General features: G+C 42.3%; 1 protein-coding gene across 3 annotated transcripts in view; it reads left to right on the top strand.

Moving 5' to 3' along the window:
• PRDM5 (PR/SET domain 5) overlaps window positions 1–18,541 on the top strand; it is a 91,700-nt gene extending 73,159 nt beyond the window's left edge. For all 3 annotated transcript variants that reach the window (XM_082236953.1, XM_082236952.1, XM_082236951.1), the window contains 2 exons: window positions 7,398–7,502; window positions 16,964–18,541. In XM_082236953.1, coding sequence (XP_082093079.1) covers window positions 7,398–7,502; window positions 16,964–17,128 — 270 coding nt within the window. In that variant the 3' untranslated portion in view covers window positions 17,129–18,541. The remainder of the gene's footprint in view (window positions 1–7,397; window positions 7,503–16,963) is intronic.
• The last annotated feature ends 578 nt before the right edge of the window (window positions 18,542–19,119 follow it).

Genomic DNA, 19,119 nt, shown 5'->3' with positions numbered 1-19,119 from the left:
AACGGATAGTCTTTCTAATGACACACCTAGCGTCATGTCTAGTTTGGCCCCAGCTCAGACTATCGGTCTATCTAGCTCAGGCAGAGCACTAAACCTTCATAGCCGAGGTCTTTTAAACTTAGATTTGGGGATCTGAGCTTGGGGCCTTCTAGATACAGTGCATGTGCTCTGCCAGTGATCTAAGTTCTAGGTTTCCTGAGAACGTTGCAATAATTTCCATCTCAGACAACTACAGAATCTGACAGCATCTGATGTTTTGACTGATTGCTCTTTAGTTATGGTTGTTATCTTTAACATTTAATGATATCCTTTAAAACTTTAAGGAAAAGCACATGAAGTCTCTAGAACTGGGGTGTTCATTTTCCCCCTTTTAAGTCTGGAGATTTAAACAAGATTATGATTTATTACTAATTGAACATCCGTTTTATTGCTCCAATGAAAAGTTTTAAACCTGCCTTTTATTTTAATGCTTAGATACATGATTTCCAGATTAAAATTCTCAGCATTTAAAGAAAAGAAGCAAAGTAGTGCTCCTGAACTCTTCTTTTTTACTTTCAAAGGGAGCTAGTCTGAAAATAAACTTTTCTTCATTTGTAATCACAGGCTTATTAATACATAAAAGATACATAATTCCTGTTACCCTTTGGCATGTTCAGAGAAAGTCTTCCAGTCTCTTGTTGACTTAAAGACATTGGCCACAATCCAGCATAATTATGTATTCTATACTTCCTTTGAAATCAGTAGAATTTAAGAACGCTTACCTGTGTACTAGATTGCAGCTATGGCTTTTACTACTGCTGTGGGTTTGTATTTGACATATTTTTGGAATCTAGCTTTATAGGGTAGAGGTTTCTCTCTACTGAAGATGACTAATCATCGGATTTTCCAGTAGAGGGAAATGCATTTTAAAAGTTTGCTGATGAGAATGGAACAAAATATTTCTAGGCACCTCCTGTCTGAACCAATTTCCAATAAATCATTAAAATTTCAGGCTTATTTTCTCACAAAACTATTGTAGTTCCACAATTATTATTTTTTTACAGTTCACTGTTATGCTTCTATGGAAAACTGAAAAGCAATTGATCTGGTTGGCAGTCCTCAAGGTCCTTGCCTACAGCTTGACATCACCAGGATTTCTGAAGGGCTATGTGGTTTATGGAGTGGGATATTCACCATGACTAGCAATAAAATAACTTTTCCCCATTTTTCTTGACTTTATTTTTTTTTAAAGGCTACATTATGGCTTTGGAACAGTAGTCTGCTACCACCTGTTAGACAAATAATTTCTTTAAATTGCAATCTAAAGGGAAGGACTTTTCCCATTTCATAAAGTCCATAGTCGGTTTCCAGACCAAAGAGGGTTGTAAGAATTTCATAGGATCTTGTTTCTTTTTTTGTTGGTAGTATGCCTAACTCCATGGCAGTTTGCTGTTAACTGTGCTCTTGTGGGTAGATCAACTATGCAATGTGTGAATGTTGATGTTATTGCTCTGCTGTATACATGGGCTGGACGCGGGTGGCGCTGTGGGCTAAAGCCTCAGCGCCTAGGGCTTGCCGATCGAAAGGTCGGCGGTTCGAATCCCCGCGGCGGGGTGCGCTCCCGCTGCTCGGTCCCAGCGCCTGCCCACCTAGCAGTTCGAAAGCACCCCCGGGGGCAAGTAGATAAATAGGTACCGCTTACCAGCGGGAAGGTAAACGGCGTTCCGTGTGCGGCTCTGGCTCGCCAGAGCAGCGTTGTCACGCTGGCCACGTGACCCGGAAGTGTCTGCGGACAGCGCTGGCCCCCGGCCAATAGATGTGAGATGGGCGCACAAACCCCAGAGTCTGTCAAGACTGGCCCGTTCGGGCAGGGGTACCTTTACCTTTATACATGGGCTATATTGCATTGGCTGCCAGTTGAGTTTTATCCCCCAAACTAAAAGCAAAAGGGAATGATTATTTACAACAGTGTTTCCCAACCACTGTTCCGCGGCACACTAGTGTGCCGCGAGATGTTGCCTGGTGTGCCGCGGGAAAAATTAAAAAATTTGAAAGATTTTTTTTTTAAGTCACATTTTTGATTGGGGCGCCGTCACTAGATGACCCCTGGGGTTCCCTCCCTCCCTCCCGCTCTGTGCCTCCCTCCTCCTCCTCCGGGGAGGCCCTTCCTGGCTCTCGGCCAAGGCTTGGCGGCTGCCACTCACTCACTCGCTCGCCCACCCGTCCCTCCATCCCTGCACCCGGCCTCTCCCCCTCCGTCCCCGGCGCGGGGGCTGCCGGGATCCGTAGTCCCCTCGCCCTTGGGCTCCGCGCCCGCGCGGGGTGCGCAAACTACGTTTCCCAGCGTGGCCTGGCGGGCCGGGCGTTTTGTTTGAAGCGCTCTTATCCCGGCCATGGAATGAGCACAGCGGCGGCGGCCGGGCGGGCAGGGGCTCTTCCGCGCAGACCCTGCGCAGCCTGCCTGCGCCCCCACGGAGATCGGGCGGCAGGATGGAGCCCGGGGATCCCCGCGGAGGCGGAGCGGCGGAGGCGGAGGCTGCCCCCCAGGTAGGGCTGCGTCGGGGTTTTTTTATTTTTGCAATGCTGCATCCGCGCCGGAGGGGATGCATCGGACCGCGGGGAGACCCCTTGGCGGGCGTGCAAGGCAATGCATGCGTGCAGGCGTTGCATGGAGTGCAGTGCAATGCAATGGCAACGCGGCGCCCTGCATGCATGCATGCAACTTCCACCGGCGCTCCGGACTTGGCAGGTGAGGGGGGTCCCCAGTGGGCGGCAGAGAGAGCCGGGAGGGCGAAGGGGAGCCGGGGGGGAGCAGCGCTGCTCCCCGAGCCAAGCCCGGGGGGAAACTTCGGCGTCGTTGCGCCGGGTGTTGGAAGCGGAGGCTGGCGGGGGCCCCTCACCTGCAAAACCTGGTCGCCTCTCATATATTTTGTGCATTGCATTCATCGCCCGCTTTCTCCTCCAAGGAGCTCCCGGGGGCGCGCGTGGTTCTCCCCGTGTTATCCTCACAACAACAGCCCTGCGAGGTGGGTCAGGCGAGTGGCCCAAGGGAGCACCCAGGGATTGTCCTGGCCAGGTGGGGTGATTTGAACCCTGCTCTCTGCCCGGTCTTCGTCCTCATTTAGCCCCCACATGTGCATGACTGTGCATGACTGAGGTTTTTCCCCCTCGTCTTGGCTATGGTGTGAGTCTGTGCTGTTAATTAATGGGGTTCTGCCTTCGGAGAAGATGAGCCAGCCCTTAAGGAGGTGATTATGTAATTTGCGAGCAATTCATGTCTCTCCCGGCGTGATGCTGCGCGCTGACGTCACGGGGCTGTAATGGTGGTGTGCCTCGAGATTTTTTTCATGAAACAAGTGTGCCTTTGCCCAAAAAAGGTTGGGAAACACTGATTTACAAGAACTCTGTGAGGAAAGTGCATATTTTTTAAGATTGGAAAGCATTAGCATAATTCCAAAATTTCATCTGGGATTTGTCCTTTTTGAGCACACGTATATGTGATCTTCTTCCTATCATGCAGTCCCATTAAGCACCTTGAGCCCATATTATTAGACTAGTCAGATTTTTTGAAAATGTGAAATATGAAAGCATTTGTGTTTTGGGGGGTGCATTATTAGAAACCAGTTGTTTCTTCATTTAATAAGAAGTGCTGGCTTTGAAAGTTTAGGTTGCAAAATGTTATACTCTAGGGTTGGTATCCATACTGGAAAGTGGCTTCTAATTTTCCTGTGTCTGGACAGTGCCATTGCCTACTACAATTGAGGACTTATTCCTTAAGGGCTAAGGCTTTGCTAGACACCTTGGCTTGACACCTGATTTTCTATGTGGTATCTTATAATATTCAATCATGACAACCATCTGCAATCTGCATTCTGAACTGGTACAGACCAGATAGAGGTTTACCACTTCATTTGTGAAAACTTTGCCTTAGTTTTCCGCATGCAGGAAGATTTTCATGTGGGGATACTTACAAACAAGCTTATGCATTCTGAGGTGCTGGTATGATCTCTTGAGAGGATGGTACTGCATGCCTGTTATGAACATTTTAGCCATATTGGAGTAAGCCCAAAGAAACAACTTTTATTTCTGCAAACCTTTCCTCTTCTAAAGAAAATGTTCCACTAAACAAAAGCAAGGACTGTAAATAATAACAACCCTCCAAGTTTCTATTACAAGTAACTGATACTTCAGGCACCAAGAGAACATTAACAATGTGGAAAAAGATGTCGCCTGGCACGTTCTCCACACTAGTAAATCTATACAAAACATAAAGATAAAAACTATAGCAACAATTTGGGAAGAGAATTAATGCCATTAGGAAGGACAATGGGGACACTGAAGACATTAAAAGAAAGATGAAAAGATCTAAAAGCACAGAAAAAGAAAGGGAGGGATGGCTTAACTGTCAATAAACAGAAGGTCATCTGGAAGATAATAAAAAACGGATTTCACAGGCACTGAATGGTTGCTAGGACTGTAAATTCCAACTGTTTATGGAGCATCTATCAGATTATAGAAGCAACTACTTCCACTCACCAAAGTAAAAGAATGTCATGTGTTTGCGTTTATTGATGACAGAAATATAAAAATGGGTTGTGGGTATGGATCATTGTCGCTGTCACTAAATAGCTTAGTAAATATAAAATATGCCAGTCGTATATCAAAGCATATATGTAATAAAGGAAACTCTATAACCTGTCTCTTTTATGTGAACCAACACATCAAAAACACATCTCTTGGTCATATATTAAAACTTTAGGTTGCAAAAATTATCTTGCCACCAGTCTTTCTTTCTTCACTCCTTCCTTGATCCATACTCCACCCCTAAAAGGTAAAAGTACCCCTGCCCGTACGGGCCAGTCGTGTCCGACTCTAGGGTTGTGTGCCCATCTCACTTAAGAGGCTGGGGGCCAACGCTGTCCGGAGACACTTCCGGTTCACGTGGCCAGCGTGATGAAGCTGCTCTGGCGAGCGCAGCACACGGAAACACCGTTTACCTTCCTGCTATAAAGCGGTACCTATTTATCTACTTGCACTTAGGGGTGCTTTTGAACTGCTAGGTGGGCAGGAGCTGGGACCGAAGGATGGGAGCTCACCCTGCCGCGGGGATTCGCACCACTGACCATACGATTGGCAAGTCCTAGGCGCTGAGGTTTTACCCACAGCGCCACCCGCATCCCTATCTAACCACAAAATGCTGCATTCACTGAGAGATGTGTGAACCAGCCCTATATAGGAAAGGGCAAAGAAACGACAAACTTATTTCATACTAGGTTATGGAAGACTTAGGGGGCAGCCTTATTTCATAAATTGCAGCCATGGGTTGGGCTGAGGTTACATTAGAAAGATATCTGGACAGAAGCCAGGTAAATTTTTGGTCCTCTCAGCTTGCCGGATGAGTTGAGTGGCACTAGAAAAAAAATCTCATTACACCGTGATAGGTGCCTTTTCCTTTGTGGCCACTCTGTCTGTCTGCCCTGCTAGCAGTGAAGTTGCCAGCTACTGCTGCTGAAGCAGCGTCTCTGACAGAAATAGGTTTAAGTACATTAAACTCAGAAAACAAGACAATGAAAATGCTTGCTCCCGATGGCCTCAGCCCAGATAATTGTTTTCTTGGAATGGAGTGTTTTCTTCTCAGAGGTTTTCTTTCATGAGGGTTTCCTCCTTCAAATGTCCTCTTCTTATGAGTCGCTTTCGGAGTTGGAATGAGCCATTCACCCAGAGTGGACGAGACAGCATCTTCAAATCACAGTGCAAGAAAATGATAAACAAAACATTTGTGAGGCATGGTCAGTAATCCCATAGCTGTGATTGTTCTGTATACTATCTGCATTTCTTTGCATCTCAGATATGGAACTGCTTATTACACTTTATTTTGAGCTTTTTACTGAGCAGCACATGCAGATAATAAAATGGATTTTCAGAGGGCTTACACCAAATGTGGTTTGCATTAACTACAATACAAAACAAATTAAGGCTATGTTGGTGATGCCTGTTTTTCATATGCCTGAGACATATACTTCTGTAAAAATTACAGGGGCCTGTCTGTGGAGTATTTACTCAATCTGTAGTCAGGGAGGGGAAAAAATCCTATTGACGCAAAAGCCTGAAGACAGGACCCGCAAGATTCTTTTCTAAAAATCTTGTTTGCTAGGAAATAGACCTATTCTGATGTATTTTTTTAAAATGCTGGTTACCCAAAGTAAAATAAATATCAAAAAGCCACAAAAGTGGATAAACATTTCTCTGAAAGGAAAAACTTACACAAAAGAGCTCCATCATCAGGAGTATGTTGAGACTACATTGAGGAGCTCTTATTCAGAGTGGTAATTTCATCATGCATTTGGCAAGTTTAAAACTAACACTGAAGTACTGTAGAAATATTAATATTATTTATATAAGTGATGTGTGGGGATGGGAGGGGTTCTTGACAGGAATCTCTGCCCAGCATTATCAGTTATACTGAAGAACGCGTCCACAGCCTCTTAAAATTTCAGTGTATAGACTTCCCACAATTTCTTTCCATATCGTATGCACAGATAACTACTTTTAATTGTGTGATTCTGGAAAACCCTAGCACTTGTGGTCATTGGTATTATGGTTGACAGAATTAAAAATGGCCTCAATCAAAATGTTTCTTTTGAAAATTGGTTGTAAATCAAGCTTTCTGAGACATTGTGCTTTTTAGTTATTCATATTAAAAGTTATGGAAAAACAAACACACCCACTTCCCTGAAAAACACTGGTTATGAAAGACAGAGAAAGATTCCTAATTGTTAAAGTGGAAGACAGCTCCTATTGCTGCTGAATTATTTTGAGGAGGCATTCAGTAAATTTTCATTACAAAAATGTAGATAGCCCCCAAATGGAAGGAGTGAGGGATAAGGGCTGCAATCATATACCTACTTATCCTAGAGTAAGCTCCATTGAACTCAATTTATAGTTAGTGTAGCGTTGTACTGTACCTGTTGGATTTTATTGAAATGGTATGAAGTGGACATAATTTAAAATTTAGGCAAGGAGGAAAGTTGAAGATGGAGACATGGAACTAAACAGGTTTCTTTGAAGTTGTTACAATAGCTAAATAACTGGATGGAATTGTTTTTAGGTGTGATTTTGCATTTGTAATTTTGTCTCGATCATGATGATGAACGATAATTGTGGGAACAGTTACAGTGGATTGTATAGATTTTGTAGCTTGATAAACAAATGATATATTGAGAGAGGACATGGCCAGACTTCCGGTGCAGTACAAGGTGGCAGTCTAGAGCTTTCCCACCAGCTATAAAGACTCACTGAACTTTGTCCCGTGAAACTAATACAAAGCCCTCGCCATCCAGTATGGAATGCTGTCCTGTTAATAGCCTGCTCTCTGCACCGAGTCACTTTAATTCCTTCTCTTGCTCACTGTGCTACAGGAAAAGCCTTACCAGTGCTCCGAGTGCAACAAAGCCTTCAGTCAGAAACGAGGCCTAGATGAGCACATGAGAACCCACACAGGGGAGAAGCCTTTCCAGTGTGACGTGAGTTGGGTTTCCTTTTGATCTATTTGCGTTTAATCCAAAGATGAACCCCAAAGGGTGCAACCATACCCACGCCAACAGCAGCGGTCAGTGGGGTGGCACAGGTAGGGAGGCATTTCTCACCTGGCTTCCCAAGGCCAAGTGCCACTGCCAGTTTCAGAAGGGGCAAGGGGCAAGGTGTGGGAGCTGAGGGCAGTTGAGATGCAGCCCAGCCAGTTCCATGCACCTGCCACCCCACCCACCTCATGTTGTGCTCCTCATGCCTCTCTCCTCGATAACTGGCAGCAAGGCTCAGTGTTGGGAAGCCAGGTGAGCAACACTTCTCTGCCTGTACTTCCCACCGACTGCTGCTGCACACTTACCTGTGAGTAAGTCTAACTGAATGAGACTTACTTCTGAGTAAATATATGTTCAAGAAACATTTGCATACAAGGCTGTCAGTCTTTCTCAATCTTTGATTAATTAAAAATGGAGTAGCTAGTGAAATTTCAGACTATTATTATTATTATTATTATTATTATTATTATTATTGTGGTACCTTGGGTTAAGAACTTAATTCGTTCTGGAGGTTCATTCTTAACCTGAAACTGTTCTTAACCTGAGGTACCACTTTAGCTAATGGGGCCTCCCGCTGCCACTGGGCGATTTCTGTTCTCATCCTGAAGCAAAGTTCTTAACCCGAGGTACTATTTCTGGGTTAGCGGAGTCTGTAACCTGAAGCATCTGTAACCCGAGGACCCCTGGATGGTTAAGTCCCGTCAAAGGCGGATTATGGGGTTGTGGCGCTCATCTTGCTTTCAGGTCAAGGGAGCCAGCGTTTGTCCACAGACAGCTTTCCAGGTCATGTGGCCAGCATGACTAAACTGCTTCTGGTGCAATGGAACACTGTGACGGAAACCAGAGCACACAGAAATGCAATCTACCTTCCCACCACAGCGGTACCAATCTTGAGGTCTCCTAGTTCAACCTGGCATACTAACCCTTTCATCCCACACTAAGGTTCTGTTGAAAATTGAAAATTGCCTACCCTGAAGCTGGTATTCCCACTGCCATTAGAAGCTGCCATTGGTGTCTGATCTCCCTCTTGTTGACATTGCTCTTTAATTATATTTAAAAACACACGAATACCTGAAATACAGTCATGCATTTCTCATAATGTCCAGTTTGGTCCTTTAAGTAAGTAGGACTGCAAGCTTTAGTTTCCAAACTGCTTGCAATGCCTGTGTCATTTTCCCCATAGCAATTTTTCCTAATGTTAGTGTCCATAATTACATGTGTAGACTCCATGCACACATCAAGAATGTCTATTTAGGGAAATGCTTCTGAGACCACATCTTTTTTTGTTTGACTCTGTTTCCTTCTGGTTAGGGAAGTGATGTCAGCTAGAGGAAATTAATGCCAAGTACATGGCTCTTAAAATACCTAGTAAAAATACTTGGTTTCATTAGAAATGTTAGCATCAAAAAATTGGGATAGTGGCTTTACATTTTTGGTCATTCCTTTTTTCCCCCTTGAGTAATTGTCCAAAGGGATAAGGAATTGTTAAAGTACCATTCTCTGGAGTTTAATTCTACTAGGTTCTTAATCTAATGGTGATGATCTAGCGTCACAAAAGATGGTACTTTTAAAAGATGCCTAAACAGGAGCAGTACCTGTACCAGTCTGAGAAGGAGAAGACATTACTTTTTTCCTCTGTAATAAATTTCATTTGTGTTAATATGAGTTTTATCTAGAATTTTGGCTAGAAAGGATATCTGCCCGCATGCCAGTTTTATTCAAGATCCTGCCTAGATCATTTTATTACATGCTTTCTTGACAAGGATTTCATGCTCAGATGAGCAAGGAGAACTTAGAACAGGGACAGACTGCATATTCTCAGGCATTTTGTAGGCATTCTTTTGTGTACTGCTAGCGTCTCCACTTTCACATTGTGGCTGAAATCCTATGCACAACTGGCTGGGAGTAAATCTCATTGAGCAGAATGGGACTTACTTCTGAGTGCATATGCATAGTATTGCACCATAAGGATCATGGCCAGTGCATCATTCACCCACCTACTATTACACATTACTGCTGAAGTCTCTTCTCCATCTACTGTATAGTGCAATCATTTATCTTTCCACAGCTTGCTATCCACAGGGTAAGCAAAACATACCCTGTCCTCAATATGGACCTCACAAACTGAAGTATTTGTGTACTTGCATGCTCACCAGGGATAACATATATCTGCTCAATCCACAGAATCATACGAGTTGGAAAAGGCCTCAAAGTCATGTAGTTCAACCCTTTGTAGATGCATGAAATCTGCTGTTAAGGCATTTCTGCTAGTTGGCCATCAGTCTCTGCCACTAAAGGAGAGTCCCCTAGCTTCCTAGGCAGTCTGATCCAGCTCATACCATCAAATAGCTTGTAATTTCAAGAAGTGCTTCCTAGCTTTAGTTGAAATCCCATTTCTTGTTATTTGGACCAGTGGTCTTCAACTTTGAGTCCCCACATGTTGCTGGACTACAACTCACATCACCCTTGACCATTGGCTAAGTTGGTTGGGGATTATGTGAGCTGTAGACTAGGAACATCTGGGGACCCAAGGTTGAACAATGCTGATTTGGACCTACTACTTTGGATCACATGCCAACACACTGACCACTGGCTTCTGGCCAAGACATTGGGTGACCTCACTGACAAGCAGCTCAAGCCTAGGGTGAGCAAATTTGCTCCATCTGCTAAGTGTCAACCAAATATCTGAAGATAGTTATCAGGTGACCTCTTAATTGTCTCTTCTCCATGCATGGCACACCTATCTCCTTCAACTTTTCCTCATAGTCTCCAGGTCCCTCATCATCTTTGTTGCCATTATCTGGACATGTTCTCATTCCACATTCAGAGATTTAACTTTTAAAGGCCCAGTGAGATTATTATTAACTTTTTTCTATTTCCACTGATTTGTAAGAGAATCTGAAAGGTTCACTGAACTCTAGCAACTAGCATAATTCTGTGAGAAACCGACACCATGGGTAACATGAGGCGTTTCTGTTGTTAATATTAATTCAGCAATTAGCATTGAGAAATGCCTTTAGTGACAAAGATTTAAATGAGCTCAAGTTTCGCTTATTGCAGTAAAACACTTTTATGTGCCTCAGGAGAATTCTGCAGTAACAAAGCACCGAGACTCCTGTGCATTAGGAAAAAGATCCTTTTAAAATGTAAATATTCCTTTCCTTCTATAATGAGAATTAAATGTAGGGGCAATTCTTTCCCACTCTGCTTTTTTCCAGTCTCATCCAAATGCAGTGTGTGGAGACTGTGTGTGCTTTGTTTTTTGTTTTGTCCCCCCCCCCTTTCATACTAGCTTCTATAATGTCTACCCAGATTAAAATATTGGTTGCGTTCAGAATAATGCAAAACCATGATTTGCAAAGCCAAACCAGGCTTTGGCATTATGTTTTCACCAAAGCTGATTTGCAAACCACAGCCTCAATTCATCATGGACAAACCACTGCCAGGGCCATTGCTGTGCCTAAAAAGGTTGTTGCACCATGTAGATGGTACTGAATTTATGAATAGATCATAACTGAAACAGAGGAACACTCAAACACATTCAAATTAATGAACCTTAGTTTGTTAATTTCAGTGGGTCTGCTCTGAGTATGACTGATTTGGAATACAACCCTAGGTCTGGAAGCTCAATTCATGGTGTGGATTCTGAACTATGGTCTGCAAAGATCATGATTTGGCATAAAGGCTGACTTGAGCCATTGCAACGTTTTTGCCCTGTGCACACTTACCTACAAATAAAAGCCATTGAACTCTGCAGGATGTATGGTAGTTCTGTGCAGGCCTGTATAAGATTGCACTATCAAAACAGCAGTAGCAGGAAAAGCATCCTGTGTGTGTGTAATCCTAATGTTAGCTAGAAATATTGTGTGTTTAACTGTAATATGCTTTATGATCATTTGTGACTTCAGATTGCAGAACTGGTTGAACATTTGTGTGTTTGAACAGAATAAATATATGAATTGCAGGTTTTTATCAGACTATTTGCAAAGTAGATCATAAAAAATATCACCAACTAAATGCATAATAAAAGTTGCCAGGGGCATGGATGAAGATCTAATTGAAATTTCAATAGTCGTTCCATATTTTGTTTGGTTTGCAATAAGTTTTCAAAAGCCTGAACCCACTGTTGTATTTAACAGTCTGTAACAACTGACATCTGATGGATAGTATTTCATAAATTTTTACGCAGAGTAGACCAATTGAAATTAACAGACCTAACCTAGTCATGTTCATTAATTTCAATGAGACAACTCTGAGCAAAACTTTGTTCAATACTGCTCAGTTGTTTGTTTGTTTTTATAAAACCTGGTATAAAAATAGGTTTGTTCAAATAAAGGTTGTGCGTATGACTGAGCAAATACTAGCTTTTTGCTTGAAAATATTTTACTCTTAAAGGAGCATAGGCTGCATTTATAGTGCTTTAAAGAATCAAAATGTGCCCCAGCCCATTTGGTAATATAACAGACCTTGCACTGCCCACAGGGATGCCACTGAAAAAGGCATCCCCGCGATGAATTTTCTGCTTGCACCAGCTGCTGTAGCATACAACATGCCTTAGAGGCAGGATAATCTATTACCACCACCACATGGAACATTTCCACATCTTGGCATAGCTGCCAAGAATGTCCCACGGGGCGTGTAGATACGATAGCAGCAATCTATGAGGTAATTCTAGGTATTACTCAGTGTTAGGTGTTTCAGTAGAATTCACCCAGGGTTGCTGTTTTCGGTGACATCACCACATTGTGTATGTGTGTTTCATCTCTCCATTGAGGTGCCTCTGTATCCTTCTTCCACCACATTTTTAAACATGCTTCTTGGACAGAAGACTCCATAGGGCATTAAAAAAAATATTTTCTGCTCCTTTTCCCCTTCCAACGTGGTGTAGAGCCAGCGTGGTGTAGTGGTTAAGAGCGGTGGACTTGTAATCTGGTGAACTGGGTTCACTTCCCCACTCCTCCACATGCAGCTGCTGGGTGACCTTGGGCTAGTCACACTTCTCTGAAGTCTCTCAGCCCCACTCACCTCACAGAGTGTTTGTTGAGGGGGAGGGAGGGAAAGGAGATTGTTAGCCGCTTTGAGACTCCTCAAGGGGAGTGAAAGGTGGGATATCAAGTCCAAACTACTCCTCCTCCTCTTCTTCTTCTTCTTCCTCCTCCTTCTTCTTCCTCCTCCTCCTTCTTCTTCTTCTTTCCTTCTCCTCCTCCTCCTCCTCCTCCTCCTCCTCCTCCTCCTTCTTCTTCCAGTTTCCATGCTACAGGGAAACAGGGCTGGCCCATCCATGAAGCAAGATGAAGCAACAACTTCAGGCAGCAAGATCCACAGGGGCAGCAGATCCAACCTCCAAGGAATGCATTGCCTGCTGCCGCTGCTGTGGTAGTAGCGACAGCTGTGACATGCTCCTTGGAGACTGGATCTGCAGTCTCCTTGACATCTCTCAACCCCAATGCCACCTCTATAGCGGCCTCTTGGGAAGTAGGAGGCCCTGCTGGTCTCCCCCCACCCTTGTGTCTAATGTAGATCTTTATCCCACCCCCTTGTTCCTGATGTAGATCTAAACTTAACCCTTCTTCCCTGGTGGACGTGGGGAACTGTTTGCTTCAGGCGACAAAATGTCTTGGGCCAGCCCTAGGCAGAGCCATTGCACTAGCTTCCTGGCAGATGGGTTCCTTACTTAGAGAGAAGAGACAGTAGGGAGGTTAAACTTTGATTTTGCTGTTGGATTTACTCTGCTGCCCTGCCCCCTCCTTCCTGAGAAGCAATAGCAGCCTATCTACAGGGAATGTAGTATGGCGTCTCTGCTCCAGCCAATGAGCCACTTCTAAGGATGACATATTTCAAAAGTGGGGGAAGCTGACACACCTGGCCAAAGATTAGAACCCTTTCCCTTCACAAAAGATTTTTGCATTGGGAGGATGATCATTCAAACATATGATCCTCAGCTTGCTGTCTGAACTGGTACAGTGCAAGGAAAGGCTACACCATGTGATATATCTGAATGTGCAATTCAACTCTAAATGTACATTTCTCATACTGAGATGCTTCCTTGTTCTGTCCAACATTTAGCATACATATACTTAAACTGCCCATTTAAATTCTCACACTAGACATTTAAACGCATTTAACATTAAATTAGCTACATTAAATTCTTTCTCAGCATGTTTCAAAAGCCTTTACTTTCAGCTTTTGATGCTAGATTCTAGAATCTAGAACAGCATCTCAGCTAATAAAAAACTGCTTTCAAACTTCAGCTTTTCAGAATGTCACAGAAAAGTTGTATTTTGCATGACTCACCTTTCCTGTTTGAGGCAACCAATCTTATAATTTTCTCCATGCATTGCAGCTATCACTTTGCAAACTCTTTGTACTGTTTCTTTGTTTTGTTTTAACCTTGGCAGTGCACACTTCTTTATTTATTTGCAGGCTTTTGAAATGTTACAGTTATAGCATATCAAGAAGAATTTACTGCTCAGCGAGGGATAGGTATTAAGTGTGCATCTGTAAGCAGTTTATTCTTCTCATTTTGCAAAGATAATGTGCCATTGTTAAACTGTCATCACTTGTATGATTGAGACTCATTAAGAACTACTTACTGGTAGCAGAATTTGACACAGCACATCTGCTGAAGATGATATTCCTAGAATTTATTTCCAGGAAGATGAACGATGTGTCTATGATGCTGCATAAACATATACATTCATGCAAATGTGGTCATCGGTAGTACTTACTGGGTTAAATGTGTTTATTTGTAGCATCTACATCTGTTAGAGGTTTCATGATTTTGGTAAAAGAGGCATTTTATACTTGCCATTTAAGTGTGCAAAAGTCACAGTCAGTATTTAATCAGTGTGGTCCAGTGGTCCACATGATTCCATTTGTCCATGTTATAATAACACAGGGAAGGCAGAGACTGCAGGCCCTTCAACATGTCCCAGGTGAAAATAGGGACATGTCATTTCCCGTGTACTTCATAGTAAGGATCACTGCCAGAGCCTATTATCACACATTGCTGAAGGCTCTAGTCACCCAGCTGTATTTGTTTACTCTGAAATTGCCTGCCCTTCACTGATTTAGGAGCCAAGACAGTGCCTGTTCTTTTGTTTAACTTGTGTTTTGTTTTAATTATATCTTTATCAGCAGTTCAAAATACAGTACAGCTGCTGCAGTCTGTAAAATGTTTGGCTGCACGCTGCACGCTGCCTTAGCGTTCATGCACATCTATTTACATGCCTGTACATTAATGGCAAGCTGCATCCACACAAACATCCCACATGCACACATTAGAGAATTACGTTATATCACACTACCAACATTTGTACAAGACACCACCAGAAGGCAAAAATAGGATCCAATAAAAAAAAGGAACTGATTTTGCTAAAGGGTATGGGACCGTAAAGTCTACTGCATGCTATAAACCAGGGTTGGCAACGTCCGTCCCTCCAGATGTTGTTGGCCTCTAATTGCCATTAGCTGTAAAGGTGAAGGATCACAGATGATGGAAGCTGTAGTCCAGCAACCCCTGGAGAGCCACAAGTTCCACACCCATTGCAGGCAACTGGACTGGGTGACCATTGGGTCCCAATTCCATGATTCTATGGTGATCACCCTCATTTCCATAGAGACGATTCACAGTGCACTGGATCCTCCATCTCCTTGCCGTCATTAAAATTTGTTTGTTCCAAGCAGAGCTACCAAATTCATAGCTGAAAGTATGAATTTACCTGAAAGTCTTAAATCTTGTTTTTGTTGCAAAAAACTAATATGGCTACTGCCATTTGCATGGCAGAAGGAGCCATTATAGTATGGACCTGCAATAGTGCCTTGCCTTCTCCGGCCCTTTGCAGTAATGTGTTAAGCATTAGGAGATAGAAGATTTGTGTCATCGCTTGTTCTTCCCCAGCCCTTGACACCTATTAAAGAGAGAAAGCCCTAGCCATTTTGAAAATTCCAGTCTGGTCACAGGGAATACTTGGGTCTGTGGTTGTTTAATTTAATGGTGCACTGTAGAGGTTGCACACAACTACTTTTCCTAGATGTGGATAATGATCATCTGATTGCATTGCACTTATCCTTAGGTCTTCTGATAACTGGGAATGCATTAAGCCTCTATATTCAAACTCATAATCTACTAAAATAGGCCCGTTTGGAGCAGAACTGACCATTGGACAGTGCCTGTCATTGAACATAGTGAGGAAAGAATAAGAGTTTCTGAGACAAATTCCTTTTAGGGCAAATACTCTTTTCTTCCATTGTTTAAATGACACTCCTTAAAATTATATCTGTAAATGATGCTGATCCAGCATTCTTATACCTTGACAGAAGTATGCTGGTACTGTTTCCAAAGGGTTATGGAAAGCAGTTCATTAATCATTGGTCTTACAGAGGAAAACTCAGCAGTCAGGATGCGTTGTATGTTTTCTCATTCAGCATGTCATTGTATTGTTTTTGCTTGCACAATGAATAGTACCAGATATCCTTGGGAAGATAGAACACTGCTTAACTCCCTAGTAGGGAGACACTGTTCAAACATCAGCCTCACCTGGGTTTTACTTCTCATGCAGTCCATAAGCACAAGTAGTTATATTATTGTTGAATTAAACCCTTAGACCAGAAAATTACTTTGGGAGGGAGCAGGAAGTACAGATATTGCTACCAACTGTCCAGAAAAATAACAGCCTAGCCTTGTTCTCTCTCTTTATCCGAGGTTTGAGATACAGAAATCAGCAGCATGGAGGTAAATATGACCATCTGCTCATGCTGAAGATCAAATACTTTTCAAAGGACAACTTCAGGGCCAGTTCAAATGTTGTCAAGCCTAGTGGAAGTGACTTCCACTTCCTGTTCTTCATACTTCTCTTAGTGAATACAGATGAGCAACTTACCAAGTTCTTAAGTGTTTCAGTAAAGACAGTAGAGACAACTATGGCTGGCTTGGTCTTATTCTGTGGTTGCTATTGGTCCACCCTTGGTTACTGGCTTGTGGAGTGATGAATTTTCCTCCATGCATTGCTGTACTAGTTTTCTCATTAGTTGAGGATGAGAGATAGTCACTTGCTTAACGTTAGAGAGGATGAGCAGCAAAATAGTGAAGGAGTGGTTACCTTCTTTATATCCAAACTGTGTGATCTCTTAAAGCCACACAGCTTTGCTGTGTTCTCCAGGAAAAAAAGGAGGCAGCTCTACAGTGGTGCAATCCAGAGATACAACTAAAGCCTTCTTATATGATTAGATAAAAGATGAATTAAGTAACCAGCATATCCCTGGTTCAGAAATGGTGGATAATGTTACCCTATTGCTTAATTTGGGTTGCGCATAATGTTGGGTGCCCAAATGTCTACTTATGAAATATTCTTCTGAATCAACAATCCACTGGTTTCCTTTTTGTCTTTTTATCATTGCTTTAGGTTTGTGACTTGTCGTTCAGCCTGAAGAAAATGCTGATCCGGCACAAACTGACTCACAATCCCAATCGCCCCATGGCGGAATGCCAGCTATGCCACAAAAAGTTTACAAGAAACGACTACCTCAAAGTACACATGGAAAATGTCCATGGAGAAACTGACAGCTAATTTTGGCTTGCACGAAAGAGTGTCTAGTGTTTCCTTTGTAGGAGTATAAACTCCAGACTTCTCACCTGATTAGTGAACACAAGACACACACACAAAACTCTAATGTGTTCACATAATCACTTTTTTCATGGTGTCTTGTATTTCTGTTCAGACAAAAAAGAAAAAGGGTACCCTAAATTACATGAGGCTAGAATCAACATACGTTTACATACTGTGGGTGGATTTTTTAAGACCATTTTAGAAGGGCAAATTGTCACCCAAAGCCATCGCCATTCTGTTATAGGTAAGAGTTCTTTCTAAATGCTCTATCATGTGGTGAAGTAGATAGTTAACTAAAACTTCAATCCAAAGCACACTTACTGGGTGTAAATTCCAGTTCTGTTCCAGTAGACATGCTTAGCTTTGCACTGCACAGGGTGTAAATGTTTTGTTGCCAGGATATGGGGAAACAGTTGCTTTCTCTAAGGAAACAATCAGTGAGTTCTCTGAAATAATAGTATAAACTCACTGTATCTCATTCCTCAGACATTCTCACAGTCTAGTTTGAAATTTTACATATTGACGATGGTGCTTTGAATTACCTTAATCCACCTCATAATTACACATGATTAGGTTCCATAGAAAGCATGGGGACCTCAGCAAATGTCACCCTAGGATAATAAAGTAAGTCCTCTGTACTGGTAACTGAGAGATTGCTAAGTCTGTGCAGCACTTTATTACGCTTTAGTAATATTATAATAGTGGCTAGATTTTTATTAACCCGGTAAATTGACTTCAATTCTGTTAAACCAGCATGGCTCTTGCAAGCAAAGTTTATTCTGGTTTATAACGTTTTGATTAAATTCAGAACTGATATTGAAATACTAGAATATTTTTCAAGTGCCACTGTGCTGTGGAGAATGAGATCTGGGGACATGCTGTCTCAACTGCTTCAGCATGGTTTTTTACTTTGGGTTGCTATTGTGGAAGGCAAATCAAAAACAAGCAATGTGAGTAATTTTTGTTGAAATGCTATGTTAGCACTAATGCAATATTTGTAAATCCCAGTGCCAGAGGAAACAAAATCTCAGAATGGTATTCAACATCTGATTAAGTCAAGGAACATGTAATTAAATTGCTAGGAAGAATTTTTACCCCATGGAATTCTGCAGAGTTTAGAATTAGGCTTCTGCAATGAATCTGTCATTCATATTCTTTTTTTATATATTATTATTATAAAGACCAAGACTGGGTTATGAATAATTTGCTAACTACATTACTTTTTCAGCAAGTAGTTTGTCATAATTATTAATGGAAAGCCTGTAAATTCTCTTACTTGGATAAGCCGGTTAATGTTCAAGGAAGCAAATAATGCACCAAGGTGTCATCTTTGTAGGAAACAAAAGTTTTTTAATAAATTTGGTTCTAGGTTGATATTCTTTCAACAGTTTTGTCTACACTACAGCTTCCTCTTTGGAGTTTGCTGCTTGTGCACCAACAAATAGGCTACAAAAGATTTTTGAGCTGCCACAGACACAATCAGGAGGTATTTTTTGTGTCCCTTCTGTAAGTGATATACACTACTGTAAGGTAGGTCAGACATATTTTACAAGTTGCTGCTTCTGTGTAGATGTAATTTGAGATTCATTGTTCTGTCAAGTCTAGTTTGAGATCTTCATAAACGAACTTTCAGCTGTCAATTGCACTGACAGGCACACATGGGATTTCTAGTTTAAAAGGCTTATAGTAACTGACTTTATTGAATCATGTCATTTGTATTTAGCAGTTATCACTCACTCAAGCATATGGCTGTGTCAAGAATAGTCCAATCAGTTTTGCTAGTGCAAAGCCATGGAGCTCCGTGAAGCCTGAAGTATCAGTTCTGCGGCTGTACAATGAACACAACGAAATGGACTATTCAGACAGAAAGCCAGAGAAAGGAAGAGATTGCATATTGTATACTTCATAAGTCGCTCTTACAGTAAAACATGTGTGTGTTTTGTAAACGTGGA

This window comes from Podarcis vaucheri (genome assembly GCF_965113315.1).
Source record: "Podarcis vaucheri genome assembly, chromosome: 9".
In the NCBI taxonomy this organism is placed as follows: domain Eukaryota; kingdom Metazoa; phylum Chordata; class Lepidosauria; order Squamata; family Lacertidae; genus Podarcis; species Podarcis vaucheri.
The sequence above is the reverse complement of the archived record's forward strand: the minus strand, read 5'-3'. Positions and strand labels throughout refer to the sequence as shown.